We start from the raw sequence: 17291 nt of genomic DNA, 5'->3' as shown, positions 1-17291 counted from the left end.
TTCTTTAATCCATTCATTTTTTTAGGGCTTGCCAAAAGAAAAGAATAACTCCTTATTTTACTCATTAGTTTTTGTATTTACTCATTCACAATGTGTAACAGCTTGTCAACTATAGTTCCCTGTCATTCATAGTCAAACAACCCCTACATTGGAATGTTCAAATAGCTGAATGCATCGCTTCAGGTCCAAACTAGAATCTGACAACTCTTCACATAATGAACTTTGTTGGAATTCACACTGGCAAATAATACTCAAGATCAAATATAGAAGTGACAGTGACATGGAACTTGCTGGTGTAAATTAGGCCAAAGAGGTAAATAACTTAAATAATATATTGGTTTATCTTAAATCAGTTTTTCTTTATTTTTGAGTGTGATTGGGTACAGTATGACCCACAAGGATCCATTCCAAGACTTACCTTCTCAAACTCGCCTACACTTGCAGGGCAGGTTGATGGGTCTTGGCACACACACATTGGGGGTGTTGCTCTCATCTACTTCGCACACCTTTCCATGCTTGCAGTGGTGGTTCAGGCAAGGGTCTATGGGAAATAATGTTTTATAGGACTTTAGAAAGAATATAGGTAGGGGGTTATCTTCAAGTAAAGGAGTGTATGGCATGTGACCACTAAGGCCAGTGACTAACTGCAGGGGTCATGTGGGTATACTGGCACGTCTTTTCTTCAGCTGAGTGGAGAAAGCCCAAAAGGACTGACCAAGCAGTGGGACAATTTATCAGGTGAGTGCTGGATCTTTTGTTATTTCCTCCCTAAGGTAAATATTTATATGAGCTTGGAAAATCCCCGTAACCTTAAAAAGTTAATTAAAAAGACCTAAAAGCTGGTGTGGTTCTTCAGCTCTGTTCCGTTAAAGAGGGTGAAGCCGGGATGCTGCATGCAGCCTAGGGGCCAGACAGGGACTGTTTTTGAGAGGAATTGGCTCTGTTTTTTTCTATACCTGGATGACCCCTTTAACAAACTTCTTATGTTTCACAGTGATAAACTTTAGATTGATGCTAAGGCCCCCCCCCCCCCCCCCCCCCCCCACTGATCAACAAAATGTAGTGGCAGAAGCATTCAGCAAAGCACTGTATCTCTTCCTTTTTGCTATGGTTAAACCAAATTCTAGGTCCTGGAGTTGTCCTCTTCTGTCTATTCAGGTTTTTCATATTGTGTAGTCATTGTTTCAAGAAATTTTGGGGTTAGGGTTAGTCACAACCAGTGTGGCTGACATTGCAAATTCTCAAAAGGGTCTTAACCCAGATACAAGTGCACGTTTTCCTATACAAGTTCCCTTGACTTGCCCAAGAATAGATGTGTTTTTAATAGGGAGGCAGCTCTGGCAGTGGCATATCTCTAGGAAAAACACAGGATTGTGCATTGAAATTTAGCATGCCTGATCTTTCTTTCCTCCATCTGCTGGGCAAGAGTTGTAAGGCCCCATAAGAGTAGACAGCCAGATAGTCCTGCCAAAGTGAGTTGGTTTGGACTATTCATTAATGTGTATGGAGGCCTTTAGTATTAACTGGATGTAAGCCTTACTTTCAGGTGTGGTGGGTTCCTCTTCCTCATCTATTGCCTCATCAAACTCTCCAACTTCTACTTGCACGGGGTTTGCTCCCACTACTGTCTCCTGTAAATGTAAAGAATGAAGGTGAAAATAACTGTAAAGAATTTCTTGGTCAATGAATGCACGTCTCAAGTTGGCTTACCTCAGTCACAACATCTTCTATCACCTCTTCCTCTTCTGGCAAAGCATCCTGTTGCTGCTTAAAGAAAGGAGAGCTTGGTAAAAAGCTTGGTACAAAAAGTTATCGACCAAGAATAAAGTGGCAGCATAAATGATGTATATTTATCACTGAAATGGAATAGTATCTCTCTACAAGAAAGCCAGAAAAGATTTCCAAAATGAAGATATTTTTTGTTAGGCCTAATCCATGTACTGTTAGGGTCTATTCACATGGCAGCATTTCTACCAGCGGAATTCTGCCTCATATGAAATCCCAATACACTTCTATAGGATTCTGCACTCTCGTTGACACTTCGGAATTTCCGCTCGCGGAATTCTGACGTGTGAATAGACTCTAAGGACCAACTATTAAAAGGGGATCTTAGTTTAGTAGTTCAGGCTCAACTTTCCAAATATATAATTCCCAAAGCAGTAGCTTTCCATTGTGACCCTAATCCATATTCGGTTGTGGACCAACAAAGAAGAGGATGGCTTAACATAGTGAGTCAGGCTTCCATTTTCAGGTCTCCCATTACTCTGTCAGCAATGGAACACCGGATAAACTAAGCCTGACCTATTAAACTAAGCCCAGGGTCTGCAACAGTAAAAATCCTCAGAATCAACATGGTAGGATAATAGGTTGAACAAAATGTTCTTAGTTTTTTCTTATTAAAGGGGTACTCCCGTGGAAAACTTTTTTTTTTTTTTAGATCTACTGGTGCCAGAAAGTTAAACAGATTTGTAAATTATTTCTATAAAAAAAAATCTTAATCCTTCCAGTACTTTTTAGGGGCTGTATACTACAGAGGAAATGTTTTTCTTTTTGGATTTCTCTTATGTCACGACCACAGTGCTCTCTGCTGACCTCTGCTGTCCATTTTAGGAACTGTCCAGAGCAGGAGAAAATCCCCATAGCAAACATATTCTGCTCTAGACAGTTCCTAAAATGGACAGCAGAGGTCAGCAGAGAGCACTGTGGTCGTGACATAACAGAAATCCAAAAAGAAAAACATTTCCTCTGTAGTATACAGCCCCTAAAAAGTACTGGAAGGATTAAGATTTTTTAATAAAAATAATTAACAAATCTGTTTAACTTTCTGGCACCAGTTGATTAAAAAAAAAAAAAAAAAAAAAAAAAAGTTTTCCACGGGAGTACCCCTTTAAGTCATTATTCTATGTTACGTTATCATATTATGGCCAAGGGAAAAGGAGGATTTCACTGTACATAAATTACCACTTACAGGTGCAGCTAGTGCTTTGCCAGCCAGGCACAAGACGAAGAAGATCCAGACTCTCATTGTGCTACCTGAAAAAAAATTCTTAGTTTAAGTCAAGTGTAGCATGTAAAGCAAATGTGTGTAATGTTATATGACATCAAAGATAGAAGTTTCTTTGTACCCTGCCAAACAACTTATTGACATTAGGAGAGCGGGATCCTGAGGAGTGGGCTGTAGTCACACTTGATTTTACAGTTTTCCCTGGAGTTACAGTATTATACACCAATATAGGAATCCCTATAATATGTCTCAGAATACAATCAACTCAGGGCGAGTTATCAAAATACAATATATTCACCTACAATCTATTGTTGTAGAAGAATGGATTATACAGTATGTTACATGAACTGTAGAGCCAAGACAAGCATGTGGCTTAAAAAGGTAGTTCAGTGCTAAAAAACGTATTCTAGGGTATAGGGGATAAGTTTCAGAACGCAGGGGGTGGGGGGGGGGGGGGGGAGGGGGTCCAACCGCTGGAGCCCCCCGCGATCTCCTGTACGGGGGTCTGGCTCGCTGGCCAGATAGTGGGTGTTGACCACCGCATGAAGCTGCGGCCGACACGCCCCCTCAATACTGCGCTATGGCAGAGCCGGAGATTGCCGAAGGCAGCTCTCCGGCTCTGCCATAGAGTTGTATTGAGGGGGCATGTCAGCTGCCACTTCGTGCGGTGGTCAACACGCCCCCTTCCCGCGGGCTGCCAGGGCCCTGTAAAGGAGATCGCGGGGGGCCCCAGCGGTCGGACCCCCTGCAATCTGAAACTTATCCCCTATACTTAGGATAGGGGAAAAGTTTTTCAGCACTGGATATCTCCTTTAATGGTATGGAACAAGTCCTAACAGAACGAGCAGGAGAATTTGGAATTGTGGAGTGATAACCAAGAGAATAGAGAATGAAGAAGGGGGTCACCTTGAGGGTAATTGTTTATACAAAAGATAGCATAGCTGGACTGCAATAGTAAGTACGTATCTCAGGTCGGTTCAATAAAAGGTTGAGTGGAACCGAGCTGAATGCCCAGGTGACTACTTCCAGCTAATTCCTGAAATTAGCCTAGTAAGATGGTGGACTTGGATGTGTATAACAAAATTTCTCTTAAGGTACCTTCATAACAGCATGTACAATACATTTTTCTGCCTGCCAGGTCTGTGAAAGGGTTTTAGAAATATTCCATTCACTTAGTTTTAGGACGTGAAGCAACATTAATACATTGACATGAATGGACAAAATGGTGCGTTATGAAAGAATAATGTAAAAAGATATTGGGGGAGATTCATCAAAACCTGTGTAGAGGAAGAGTGGTGCAGTTGCCCAAAGCAACCAATCAAATGGCTTCTTTCATTTTTAAAGAAGTCTGTGAAAAATGAAAGAAGCGATCTGATTGGTTGCTATGAGAATCTGCACTCTTCCTCTACACAGGTTTTGATAAATCTCCCCCATTGTGTTTTTATGCTGCAGCACTAAATGATTTTCCAGGGACAGATTCCTTAAAAAAGCCACAACTGATGCATACATGTGACATTACCTTTAAAAGGAGAATATCTGAAATATGGCAACTGTAACATACACTCTCACTAGTTAGATGGATCTATGTAAGTATCATGACCATCAGGCCAAATGTATGTCAGACAGGAGAACCCCTATACCACATCTCTCACTCTCTACTCCCCGAGATCAGTACTCAAACATCAGAGTATTTTTTTTTACATATTATTTCCCAGATTCCCTTTAAGTAAACCGTTTTAAGCAGAAATATTGACTTTTCTATTTTAAACTTTGTTAAAAGGAAAATCCAATGAGAAAACACAGGTTTTCCAATAGTAATGCATCATCCATACTGGACACCAATGAGGTGCATCAGGTTTCTACATGGTTCCAAGCATTTGTATGAACAGAAAGTGCTGGTATCATCTGAGTTGTTCAGGTGAACGTAGTATTAAGGTGCCTTAGGCTTTCATGTTCGTGATGTCACGGCACGCCCCCTCCATTCATGTCTATGGGAGGGGGGGGGGTGGCTGGTACACAGCCGCTATGCTTCCTCCCATAGACATGAATGGAGGAGACATTGCGGCTATGGTTGCCAGTCATCTGTCATGGAGCGGAGTACACTCTGTGCATCAGATGACTGGGGTGCTGCGGCAGAGAGCGTGGGGGTTCCCTTTGGATAGGGGATAACATATCTAGCAGCGGAGTACCCCTTTAAAGAAAATTCAAAAAGAGTTTTTAATAGATTCTTTAAAAGGTTTTTTCAAAGGATATTAAGCTTTCATATATTCACATAGGACTTTCAAGTGGATAGACCCAATTGTGTTCATTTTCATTCCCAGTACACTTTGCGAAGTTGTCAGATGGAGTCGGCCAAAAAACTTCCTTTCATTATATTTTTCCTGGACAGGGGTCCCCTTCTGTGCACTGTCTTGGGGATGGGGTCAGCTTAATTTTTTGGAAATTCACTTCAGGAGTGTCTGGGTGGAAAAAGACTGCCACGCTTGGCAGCTTGCCTATTACACCTCAAGTCCTGATAGGCTGCGCACAGAGCGGGGCACCCTGTTTTATTTAGACATTTCCTGGCACGCATTACATGTACCCAGGGAGAACATTCTTTATGTCCACTGGCCAAAAATAAACAGGATTATTTAATCACATTTCAGATCAGAGAGCAAAAACATTTTACTAACCAAAAGCAACAGCGGGGCTGAGATGACTGCGGTGCCCCCTATATATTCAGGTGATTTGTTGAAACGCTCCTTCCTAAAACTATAATATATTCCAATCTGAGGGAAAAATATGAGTTGCTTGAGCTTGGTGGCCTACTCAATTTACATATACTAGACATTGGTATATAACGTCCAATTTCTATTTATGTAGCCAGGGTGGAATTATAGGGAGGGCAAAGGGAGCAATTTTCCCAGGGTCTTTACCATTCAATGGCACCTAGTTTTATTACCTGAATCCAGGGCTAGGTATGTAGGGTCTCCACATCCCATATAACCTCAAAATTGCTCATGAAAGTGGTAAACCCACAGCTAATTTTTTTATGTGTCATATTCATGTCTCACAATGTCTTAAAGGGGTATTCCGGGCTTAACTAACTTTTAACTATCCCACCCATTATGAAGAATTATGCTAGTTCTACATTTACTTGCTATACCACTCTGCCGTGGATCATCTTTTTATGATCCCCCCAGGTCTAGCATTTCCGTTTAGATCTTGATGACGTCGTCTCACAATCCTTTGTGGCTTGAGGCGGCAGCTGGTGTCAGGGGGCTTGGCTATTTCTTGTATTTCCTCACAAGCCAGCCCCCTTATGATGTTTGTGGTCCATCTGTACGTCCTGACGTGCCGGCGTTCCCTGCGTTCCCGCACTCTGCAGATTGCCGAGATCACGGGATGCCGGCACGTAAGGATGTAAATATGGACCGCAAACATCTTCAGCTGCCACCTCGAGCCGCAAAGGATTGTGAGACGAACATCATCAAGACCTAAATGCAAATGCTAGACCTGGGGGGGGGGACCATATAAAGAAGAAAAAGAAGACGATCCATGGCAGAACGGTATAGCAAGTAAATGTAGAACTAGCATAATTCTTCATAATGGGCAGGATAGTTGAAAGTTAGTTAAGCCCAGAATACCCCTTTAAGACATTTCTATCAGTCTCAATAAAATTAAAAGGTTATATCCTATAGTTACCACTAAATATTATTTACACCGTTTTGGAATAACAGTGGTTGCTTTGCTGTTGAGGGTAGCGGCCTATGTTGTATTTAAAGCAAAAATTTTCCAATTGATGCAATTTTGCACTTCCTTTGTCAATTTTTAAAGTGCCAAGGAAAGTGGACGGGGCATTGCCTCCCATGAACACATAGATGTATCAGAACATATGGCAGAAACTGGCAAAATTATGCAAATGTATTTCTTCTCTAAATTGGTGCAGATTTGCTTTTCTGGCAACCAAAAGATGCACAAATGTAATAAAATTTGTCATATTGTACTTCAGCACATTTTTAAGTTGTTTTCTGGGTCTTTTCTCAGGATAGGCAGTCAATATCTGATGGGTGGGTGTCCAAAACCAAGTAAACTCACCGATCATTTGTTTGCCATAGCCATGACACCCACAATAGTAACATCTCAGAAACTCCAGTATTCGAAACTTCAGTAAATTTTCCCTTACAACCATTGGCGCTCTCAGTTCTGACGGACCAGAGATGGACTTCCATTCATGGTCAACATAGTTTTCACTGCAAATGTTTAAGTCTACAAAGATATTGAGCATTAACACTTTGGTTTTATTATAAATAGACCCAAATACAACTTGGCGGGGCACCCTGTTTTATTTAGACATTTCCTGGCACGTGTTACATGTACCCAGGGAGAACATCCTTCCCAAAAAATTAGCAGGGGCCTTAACAATTGTTTTACCCATTGGGCCTTTGCATACTGTAAATTGATTCTGTTCTGCATGTAGAAAATGTTAATTAACTACAATGTACAGTTTTGTGGTTAGGAAAACAAAAACAAAAAAAATTGTAAAAAATAAAATAAAAAGCATATAAAATGAATGAATTATTTTGAAAAATGTTTTCTTAATATATACAGATGTATCTGTATATCCTATAAAATATGGGCGTGCTACTAATTTGGCCTTTTTGTTTTTTTTGGCAAAAAAAACCCCAAAACTTGTTGATGCATAATAGCTATAGGAAATCAGAATGAAGTGACCTCCTACTTTGTTTGCTTGGCCCTCAACATGTCAATAAACATTTCTCACATGGTAAACTCATTGACACAGAAGTACAGAACCTGATGTATTTTGGTTGGAAGCGTTCATAGAGGGAAATGTACCCTGTAGCAAACAAACCTCAGCTCCTCATGATCTCAGAGCAAGGAAAAAACAAGTTTATTTCAGAAGAGTAAACTAAGTTTATGAAAAGAGACTTCTTCTCCTCCTCATCTATGTCTGGAAAGATTTCACTTTGTACACTTCATGGACAGAGGAATACACATTGGTCGGATTCATCATGGAAGATGAAGCAAATGTAGCCATTAACCCCTTTGGCCAATGGGTTTCGCATCTGTTCTTTTTAAATAGTGGAGAGGAAGTTTTATTTTTCTTTCCAACTGTTCTTGGATATGAATATTAAAACTAATATTTAAAAAATTGAATTTCTGAGCTAACCCATCCAGGAATCTGTAGAAGTGGCAAGAAAAGGTACTTTTCCATATTTTTGGGTAACACTCTAAGTAGTCTCTCTATAGGTCAATTCCCTGACTAGGAACATGAGTGTAGTTCGAGTTTGGCCAATACTATAAAAGAAAAGATGACTATACACACGAAATAACACCTACTGTATTCTATTGGGGAGAGAGGAATAAATCAGGCACCTTTGTCAGAGGCTTATTTCCCACAGGATCAAAGGATCCTAACAGCAGATATCAAGGGAAGGAAGAATCCAGTATGTTGGATTTCAATGTGCCGATCCCTATATCGCCACTGATGACAATCATTCTTGGATCTACAGAATATTCAATGTGTATAGGGGCCTCTCCTGTGTGCCTTACCAAATTATGGCTTAAGTCATGCCCATTAGAAATATAATAACCAAACTAATTGATTTAAGTGAGATTAGCCAGAGATCCAATTTTAAAGAGGTACTCCGCTGGAAACTTTTTTTTTTAATCAATCGGTGCCAGAAAGATAAAACAGATTTGTAAATTACTTCTGTTTAAAAATCTTAAGCCTACAGTACTTATCAGTTGCTGTATGCAACAGGAAGTTTTCTCCTTTTTGAATTTCCTTTCTGTCTGACCACAGTGCTCTCTGCTGAAACCTCTGTCCATTTCAGGAACTGTCCAGAGAAGGATAGGTTTGCTATGGCAATTTGCTCCTACTCTGGACAGTTCCTAAAATGGACAGAGGTGTCAGCAGACAGCACTGTGGTAAGACTGAAAAGAAATTCAAAAATAAAAAAAAAGCTTCCTCTAGAGTATTAAATAAAAAAAAGTTTTCCAGTGGAGTAGCCGTTTAATGGATGTTTCCCAACATCAACCCATGGTAAATGTCATGGAAAGGAAGGAACAACATGTTGGATTATTACTTGCCCAAGCCTATCCTCCTGTTGAAACACAGAAATTATTTGACTATTGATACCAGCATTGTGTTTCCAGTAGAAGGAATGTTTCTGTAAGGGTAGAGTCACACATAGCATATACACCAGTATATTTCACACTGTGCGAAAACCACTGCGCAGCAGGAAATATGCTGCATATTCTCTCTTCTATGAGCAGACACACAGGGCTACCCGGCAGCAGCCCTGTGCCCTGTGTGCGCAGACCCTCCTCCAAACCTCACTGTGCACACTGGTCTTCCGCTGGGTAGTCCTATGTGTTTGCTCATTGGAGAATATGCAGCGCATTTCCCGCTGTGCAGCGGTTTTTGCACAGTGTGAAATATACTGCGTATGTGCTATGTGTGACCCTAAGGGCAAGTCCACACTTGCTAAGTACAGTACCCTACATTTGTATACGTTGGCATACAAGCATCAAGGTATGACAACATATACAGCTACATAATTGAGCTGTGCCCATTTAATTCAATGGTCTGGACATAAACCTTTAAATGGGCACTGTCAGATACAAAAACTTTTGATATGTTGTAAAGCATACACCAATAGGTTTTTCAATTGCTTTCATTAGAAAAATTTCAATATTTCATACTGAAAAAGCCAGTCAAACAGCTGCCCCTACTAGTCCTGCTGTGTCCATGCATCATCACCTATGTCATGGACACACTTCCTTGATTGACAGCTGTGAGCGCAGGGCTCATAGCTGGAGTAAAAATCCCCCCACTGTCAGCTTGTGTCCCACTACTGTCAGTGAGGACAAGCTGGGAGTTGTAGTTTTGCTAATGCTAGGGGAGATGTGAGCAGACAGCATACTGAGGGAGGGGGCGGAGACCTGCACAGTGAGGTCACACCCCGTCCCTTTGGGAGAATTCAGACTAGTGAGCAAAATTAAAAGTGTCATAAAAAATAAATAAAGGTGCTAGACACATAAAAATTAGATGTACATGGTCAGGATTAGGTACTGAGTGATGTATTTAAAAAAATGTTTTTTTGTGTGATCTGAGGGGTACACTTTAATTATGGTATAAAAGTATATATTTGAAAATAGATCGTATGTAGTCACTAGTAGACTTTTAAAGGTGTGAGAGAGCCCATGGATGCTCTGTTTTCCTGGTATTCCTGTAGGGTTGGGGATTTATAACTATTGCCTAACAGTTATGTTATATCATGGGCCTAAGTTGCATGCTTGGTCTGTTTCTAAGCGAATACAGTTTTGTGCGGCTGCCAATAATATGCCACAAAAAGAGTGCAAAACAGATGTGAACATACCTTAAGATTACCCACGTCTCTAAGTGCCTGGGCAAGCAGGGAAGACACCGTTGTAGAATAAATGTTTTGCACAGATGTAAAGTCTTTTTGTCAAACCCAATATTTTATGGACAAAAAGTAAACAATGACTTAAGCTTTCTCAGTTGTGGCAATCTTGAGTGGAAAAATGAAGGAGCAGGAAATTTTTCTTGGTCTGAAGCCTCAATAAAATTTGCCTGTGTACTAGGTCTGTGTGTACAAATGGATCATCACACCAACGTCATCTGCCACGAAAGTCATAAACTGGGGCGTGCGGTGGAAAATAGCATGGCATCTGTTCATACTGAGAGTTGAGGGGAAACACCACCAAAATAACATAGTTTTGATGGGTCTGCTATCAAAGAAGCCCCCTATGTCCAAACAAGTTTACATCATGTACCGTTTCTTACAATATAGTGCTAGATTACGATACATCTTATCTAATGTATAACAAGGACATGAGAAAAGTTTGGATAGATGGGGTCCATGATCTGGAAATGTTCTTTGGTAGAATCAAGAGACCCCTAAACGTCTAAGCTCATGTTGATGGGTCACCAAAAAACTTTAATGTAACACATATGGCAAAAGGGGGACCACTCTCTGCACAGCCATACTGTGGCGCCACATATGTCTAGGTATTCATGCTTGTGTGGTATGGTTAAATTAAGAAAACAGGATGCTAATTCGATCCTTTATGGGGTTTGCTCAGGTCTTTAAACTAGAAATGGATCATGGAGGTCATTGTAACAAATACCAGGCACCTAGATTTATAAGACTATCTACTAATCTGACTCCATACAGAGTCTAAGAGCTGAGAAGAAGAGCAATGTGACCCCAGTAGTCTCTTCCCATGAAACCTTTCCCATTACAATATTGGAGTTTGTAATGGTTGTAGATGACGTCTTTGAGGTCATAAAACAATTCCAAATCATTTTTGGGGGATGTTTAGTTTGTCATTTTTGTTAAAGGAAATCCGTCACCAGTGTCACCTGCATATAGTGCAGGTGACACTGATGACAACGGTACTCACCTTGTCCCATTCCGTGGCGGGGTTCTTCGGTAATCTCCTCCGTTAGCTCCGTTTCGGGGACCCGGCTTGGGGCACGGGTGGAGCTTACTGATGTCACCGCTGCTGCTCTCTGCAGGGTCTCGCAGTAGCGGGGATGTTAGCAAGCGTCGCCCATGCCCCAAGCTGACTGCTGGGACTGGAGCTAACGGAGGAAATTACTGAAGATCCCCTCCACACAACGGGACAAAATAAGTACAGTTGTCATCAGTGTCACCTGTACTATCTGTCGGTATGAGCAGTGTGTGTGCTCCTGTCTATCTCCACCCACTTTCCTCTCCCTCTTCCCTCTCCACGCTCCATAGTTTGTTGAAAATGACAGTGACCATTTTAAGACTGCTACGGTTTAAATTCTTATGTGTGATACTTTCGGTAAGTTCTCTGCCTTTCCAAAAAATGTTTGTTTGTCCTTTTCCTTAAATAATAAGGTTAACAAAAAAATTTTTTAACAATTAACATACACATTTTTATGATCATTTTTCAAGTTTATGTATAAATAATATTTGCTTTTACAACGTAAAGTTTAAAGAAGTAAAATTGGGACCTAGAGGGAGAGTGGTTGGGGGTAAGGCTGACAGAAAATGTGGCATGGGAATTTAGGACCCATAGTTCCACTCAAAAACCTAACTATAGGGAGTGATAAGGTTGCAGTCATACTGAGGTCATGGAGATGGAGGGGCCCAAAAGATTTCTGTGCTTCATATGAGGAGACAAGTATTATTAATATTTGATAGTTTGGTGGGCCCACAATAGATCCTGCCTTGAAGGCCAGAAATGTAATGGAGGTTACAGGTTCTCCAAGACTTCACTTAGGCTAGGTTCACATGGTACAGTTTTTTGATTGACAAAAAGGAATTCCGTAAATATTGTAAAATATAAAAAAAAAAAAAGTGAAATAAAAAAGCTTAGTGCCAATGCTGCACTGTGTGAATCCGGTTTACATTTTTGGTTATGATCCAAAAAATAATGCATGCAGCAACCACACTGTGTGATCGGGGTCTATGGTGGTCTTGTCAGATGATATTAGTAGGAAGACACCCAGACAGTGCTGACAGTCAAAACTGTTCCTGCCTTTTGCTATGAAACATGGGGTCCCAACTTAGAAGGTCATTTGTAATGTAAAAAAAAATCCTTTTGTAAAAATCAGCGGCAAAAAAAAATAAAAAATTGAAAAAAATGGAAATATATATATAGAAAAAATAAAAATTTTAAAATATTGATGGAAAATATAAATTGATAGACAAAATTCTCCAGTTTATTATCTCCAAATGGACAAAAAGCCTGACATAGATGCAACTCTGAGAGACCAACTACTCTGAACATCCCGGCCTATGATGATGGTGGTAGTGGACAGTCGGTAAAGGAGGACGGGTCACGTTGCTATAGCACCAGGCATTCCTCAGAGCCTGAGTAATGTGAGAGGAGAGCCAGGCAGGGTGGAGCTGGGCTTTCCAGCAAACTTGGTAGAGTTGATTCTCTCTCCCACATAACAGCACCCCCCCCCCACCCCTCCCTCCTTTCTTTTCTCCCATCCCACCCTCCCCCCTTTTTTGCTTATGTGGCAGACAATGCTTGTGTTAACCCCTTTTTCCCCCCCTGCACTACAGAAGAACCTGCCACGCAGTGACAACTGCAATTTATGTCAACAGCTGCAGCCCTTTGCTTTTACAGATGCTGTTTTGAAGACGTAGCAGAGCTGTGTTTGTCATTTAACACTGCATTGTCTGCATACTGGGACACATCTTTGTGATAACAGAATAGGATTACCTGCAGTTCTTTGGGAGAAAACAAAAACAAAAATAAAAAACACTTCATATAACACACTGTGATAAAGATGTGCTACGTATTATATTGTGTGAATATCTGTATTGTTTGTATTGTCTTTTATGCAGTCTTATGCAGACTATTTTTATTGTTCTCCTGTGTTATATAGAGTCCCAGAAATGACAAAACAATGTAACACTGAATATCTACCGAAACATGATTGGTAGATAGATAGATAATAAACTATAACAAACTGCACTTTGCTACATTAGACTATTTCTCTATCTATCTATCCATCCATCCTTAAAGGGGTACTCCACTGGGAAACATTCTTCTTTAAATCAACTGGTTCCAAAAAGTTAAACAGATTTGTAAATTACTTCTATTAAAAAATCTTAATCCTTCCAGTAATTATAAGCTGCTATTTGCTCCACAGGAAATTATTTTCTTTTTGTCTGATCACAGTGCTCTCTGCTGGCACATCTGTCCATTTTAGGAACTGTCCAGAACAGGAAAGGTTTGCTATGTGGATTTTCTCCTACTCTGAACAGTTCCTGACATGGACAGAGGTGTCAGCAGAGAGCACTGTGGTCAGACAGAAAGGAAATTAAAAAAAGAAAAGAACTTCCTCTGTAATATACAGCGGCTGATAAGTGCTGGAAGGATTAAAATCTTAAAATAGAAGTCAGTTACAGATCTGTTTAACTTTCTGGCACCAGTTGATTTAAATAAAAAAAAATTCCAGCAGAGTACCCCTTTAACTATGTTACAATCCAATACAGATTAAGACTTTGTAGTACAGGAATTGTGCACTATAATGTAAGCATCACTGTAACACTGTACCAATACAGGTAATATCAGGAAATTGATGGATAACTAGGAAAGCGGTCATTTGAATTATACATATGTAGCAGAGTCGAATTTGTCATATATGTAAGAAAAGTGAAAAGCTTCACCTGTAGTCCTATCTATATTATGCCAGGCACTTCGAGATTCCTTACACTACTTTTATTGCCGCTATCACTACATAAGTATCCTCCAGAACAGATTGTTCAGATTCCTCCTCCTCACCCACAGCAAACTCCATTCCTTATCACTGAGGAATTTTAAAGGGGCAACCCAAAACCCGTAAGAGTTCCTCCGGTTAACCCTTCCAGCTATGTATGTAGCAGCACATCACTATAAGACTAAGTTTCCACTTGGTTTTTTCTGGCAGTTTTTGGATATCTGCCACTGCAGTTTTTGAGCCAAAGTCAGAAGTGGATCCATAAGGGAGGAGAAGTGTAAGTTCTTCCTTTATATATCCTATTCCTTTTGAATACACTTCTGGCTTTGGCTCAAAAACTGCAGTGGCAGATATCCAAAAACTGCCAGAAAAAAAACCTAAGTGGAAACTTAGCCTTACAAAGCATTAAAGTATATATTGTTTGCAGTGCACCATTAGGGTGTGTTCACACGTTCAGGTTTTTAATTGCAATTATTGAACAGACCATAAAGGGAAGACATGCATAAAAGGAAGAAAGGTGTCTTTAGAGCAATCCATGCCTTAGAGCAGTGTTTTCCAAACAGGGTGCCTCCAGCTGTTGCAAAACTACAACTCCCGGCATGACCGGACAGCCTTTGGCTGTCCGGTCATGCTGGGAGTTGTAGTTTTGCAACAGCTGGAGGCAGCCTGGTTAGGAAAAGCTGCCTTAGAGTTATAGGTTAAATTGGTTGGAAATTGTCAAGACTTTGTGTGTGGTATATTGCGTGTACAGTGCTACTGAATATATATATATATATATATATATATATATATATATATATCTATAAATGATCCTGCAAACAGAAGACACACAGTTACTAATCACTGACAAAACCTGGACCCTCACGTCCACTTTAGATAATTATCTGACAAAAATCCACAAAAAAAAATAGCTAAAAATATCTTTATTACCAGTATGTAAGAAAATTTGAAAAAGTCCAAAAATATATAAAAAAACAGTAAACCATTCAGATTATAGAGTCTCAGATTCAGAGTACTCCAATGGGTCAATCCCCAAACATAAAATGGGTTTAATGTTTGGGGATTGACCCATTGGAGTACTCTGAATCTGAGACTCTATAACCTGAATGGTTTACTGTTTTTTTTTTTTTTTATATATATATATTTTTGGACTTTTTGTAATTTTGTTACCTAATAAAGATATTTTTAGCTATTTTTTGTGGATTTATGTAACACACAGTTACCACCCTCAAAATACAAAAGGTACCGATAAAGGGCAGTATATCTGTGGGCTGCCTAGTTTTGACCTTGCAATAGTTAAAATGCAAAGTGAGTTTAGCAGCAGTCCTATGTAAAACCAAGTCTAGCATAAGGCTATCCTTCCTTTAAGATAGGGATAGGCATAAGGCTATCCTTCCTATAAGATAGAGATAGGTATAAGGCTATCCTTCCTATAAGATAGAGATAGGCATAAGGCTATCCTTCCTATAAGATAGAGATAGGCATAAGGCTATCCTTCCTATAAGATAGAGATAGGCATAAGGCTATCCTTCCTATAAGATAGAGATAGGTATAAGGCTATCCTTCCTAGAAGATAGGGATAGGGCTATCCTTCATATAAGATAGGGATAGGCATAAGGCTATCCTTCATATAAGATAGGGATAGGCATAAGGCTATCCTTCATATAAGATAGAGATAGGCATAAGGCTATCTTTCCTATAAGATAGAGAAAGGTATAAGGCTATCCTTCCTATAAGATAGAGATAGGTATAAGGCTATCCTTCCTATAAGATAGGGATAGGTATAAGGCTATCCTTCCTATAAGATAGGGATAGGTATAAGGCTATCCTTCCTATAAGATAGAGATAGGTATAAGCCTATCCTTCCTGTAAGATAGAGATAGGTATAAGGCTTTCCTTCCTAAAAGATAGAGATAGGTATAAGGCTTATCCTTCATATAAGATAGAGATAGGTATAAGGCTATCCTTCCTGTAAGATAGAGATAGGTATAAGGCTTTCCGTCATATAAGATAGAGATAGGGATAAGGCTATCCTTCCTAGAAGATAGAGATAGGTATAAGGCTATCCTTCCTATAAGATAGAGATAGGTATAAGGCTATCCTTCCTATAAGATAGAGATAGGTATAAGGCTATCCTTCCTATAAGATAGAGATAGGTATAAGGCTATCCTTCCTATAAGATAGAGATAGGTATAAGGCTATCCTTCCTATAAGATAGGGATAGGTATAAGGCTATCCTTCCTATAAGATAGAGATAGGTATAAGGCTATCCTTCCTATAAGATAGAGATAGGTATAAGGCTATCCTTCATATAAGATAGGGCCAGGGATTATTGATTATTGGGCAGACTAGATGGGCCACATGGTTCTTATCTGAGGACACATTCTATGTTTCTATCTAATATGCAGCATTACAAGTTGCGAAAATTACAAGCTCAGCTCTGCTACATCCTACCTGCAAAAGGTTAACAATAATTCCTATTCTCTATAAAAGGGACTTCTATAGTCCAAGAGATACAAGGGCATTTTGCAGGTTTCGCAGACCATTAGGTAGTCCATGCTATTGGAGGATGCAAAAAAAAAAATATATATATATATGTAGGAAATCCATACCTTGGGACAAGAGAGGAGAGAGCTTCAGTCTCTGGGATAGTCTGAAGAAATCTGAAGGGTGCAGGATTAGTTAGCACAGAGCAGAGATGGGGTGGGTGGGACTGTGCTGTCTGTCTTTCTCATTCTTTCTAGGAGGCTGCACTGGCCCCATCCTGCCCCCCTCTTCAGTCCTATTCTAAGGAAGCAGCCAAAAAAAAAAAAAAAAAACTTCAGACCAGAGCAATCCACAGAGACTCCTAAATGTAATGCAGTGTTTCCCAACCAGGGTGCCTCCAGCTGTTGCAAAACTACAATTCCCAGCATGCCCGGACAGCCTTTGGCTGTCCGGGCATGCTGGGAGTTGTAGTTTTGCAACAGCTGGAGACATCCTGGTTGGGAAACTCTGACGTAATGCCAGGAAATGGAAGTTATTAGCAGAATCTGTGTGTTCCAGCAA

General features: G+C 40.1%; 1 protein-coding gene across 1 annotated transcript in view; it reads right to left on the bottom strand.

Moving 5' to 3' along the window:
* Positions 1 to 16986, bottom strand: part of SPARC (secreted protein acidic and cysteine rich) — a 23092-nt gene extending 6106 nt beyond the window's left edge. The window contains 6 exon segments of the mRNA XM_056569908.1: positions 419 to 478; positions 480 to 541; positions 1541 to 1631; positions 1711 to 1767; positions 2969 to 3033; positions 16856 to 16986. Of these exon segments, the coding sequence (XP_056425883.1) occupies positions 419 to 478; positions 480 to 541; positions 1541 to 1631; positions 1711 to 1767; positions 2969 to 3025 (327 nt within the window). The 5' untranslated portion in view covers positions 3026 to 3033; positions 16856 to 16986.
* Between the last annotated feature and the right edge of the window lie 305 nt (positions 16987 to 17291).

This window comes from Hyla sarda, chromosome 4 (genome assembly GCF_029499605.1).
Source record: "Hyla sarda isolate aHylSar1 chromosome 4, aHylSar1.hap1, whole genome shotgun sequence".
NCBI classification, from domain to species: domain Eukaryota; kingdom Metazoa; phylum Chordata; class Amphibia; order Anura; family Hylidae; genus Hyla; species Hyla sarda.
This window is presented reverse-complemented; position numbering and strand designations above follow the sequence as displayed.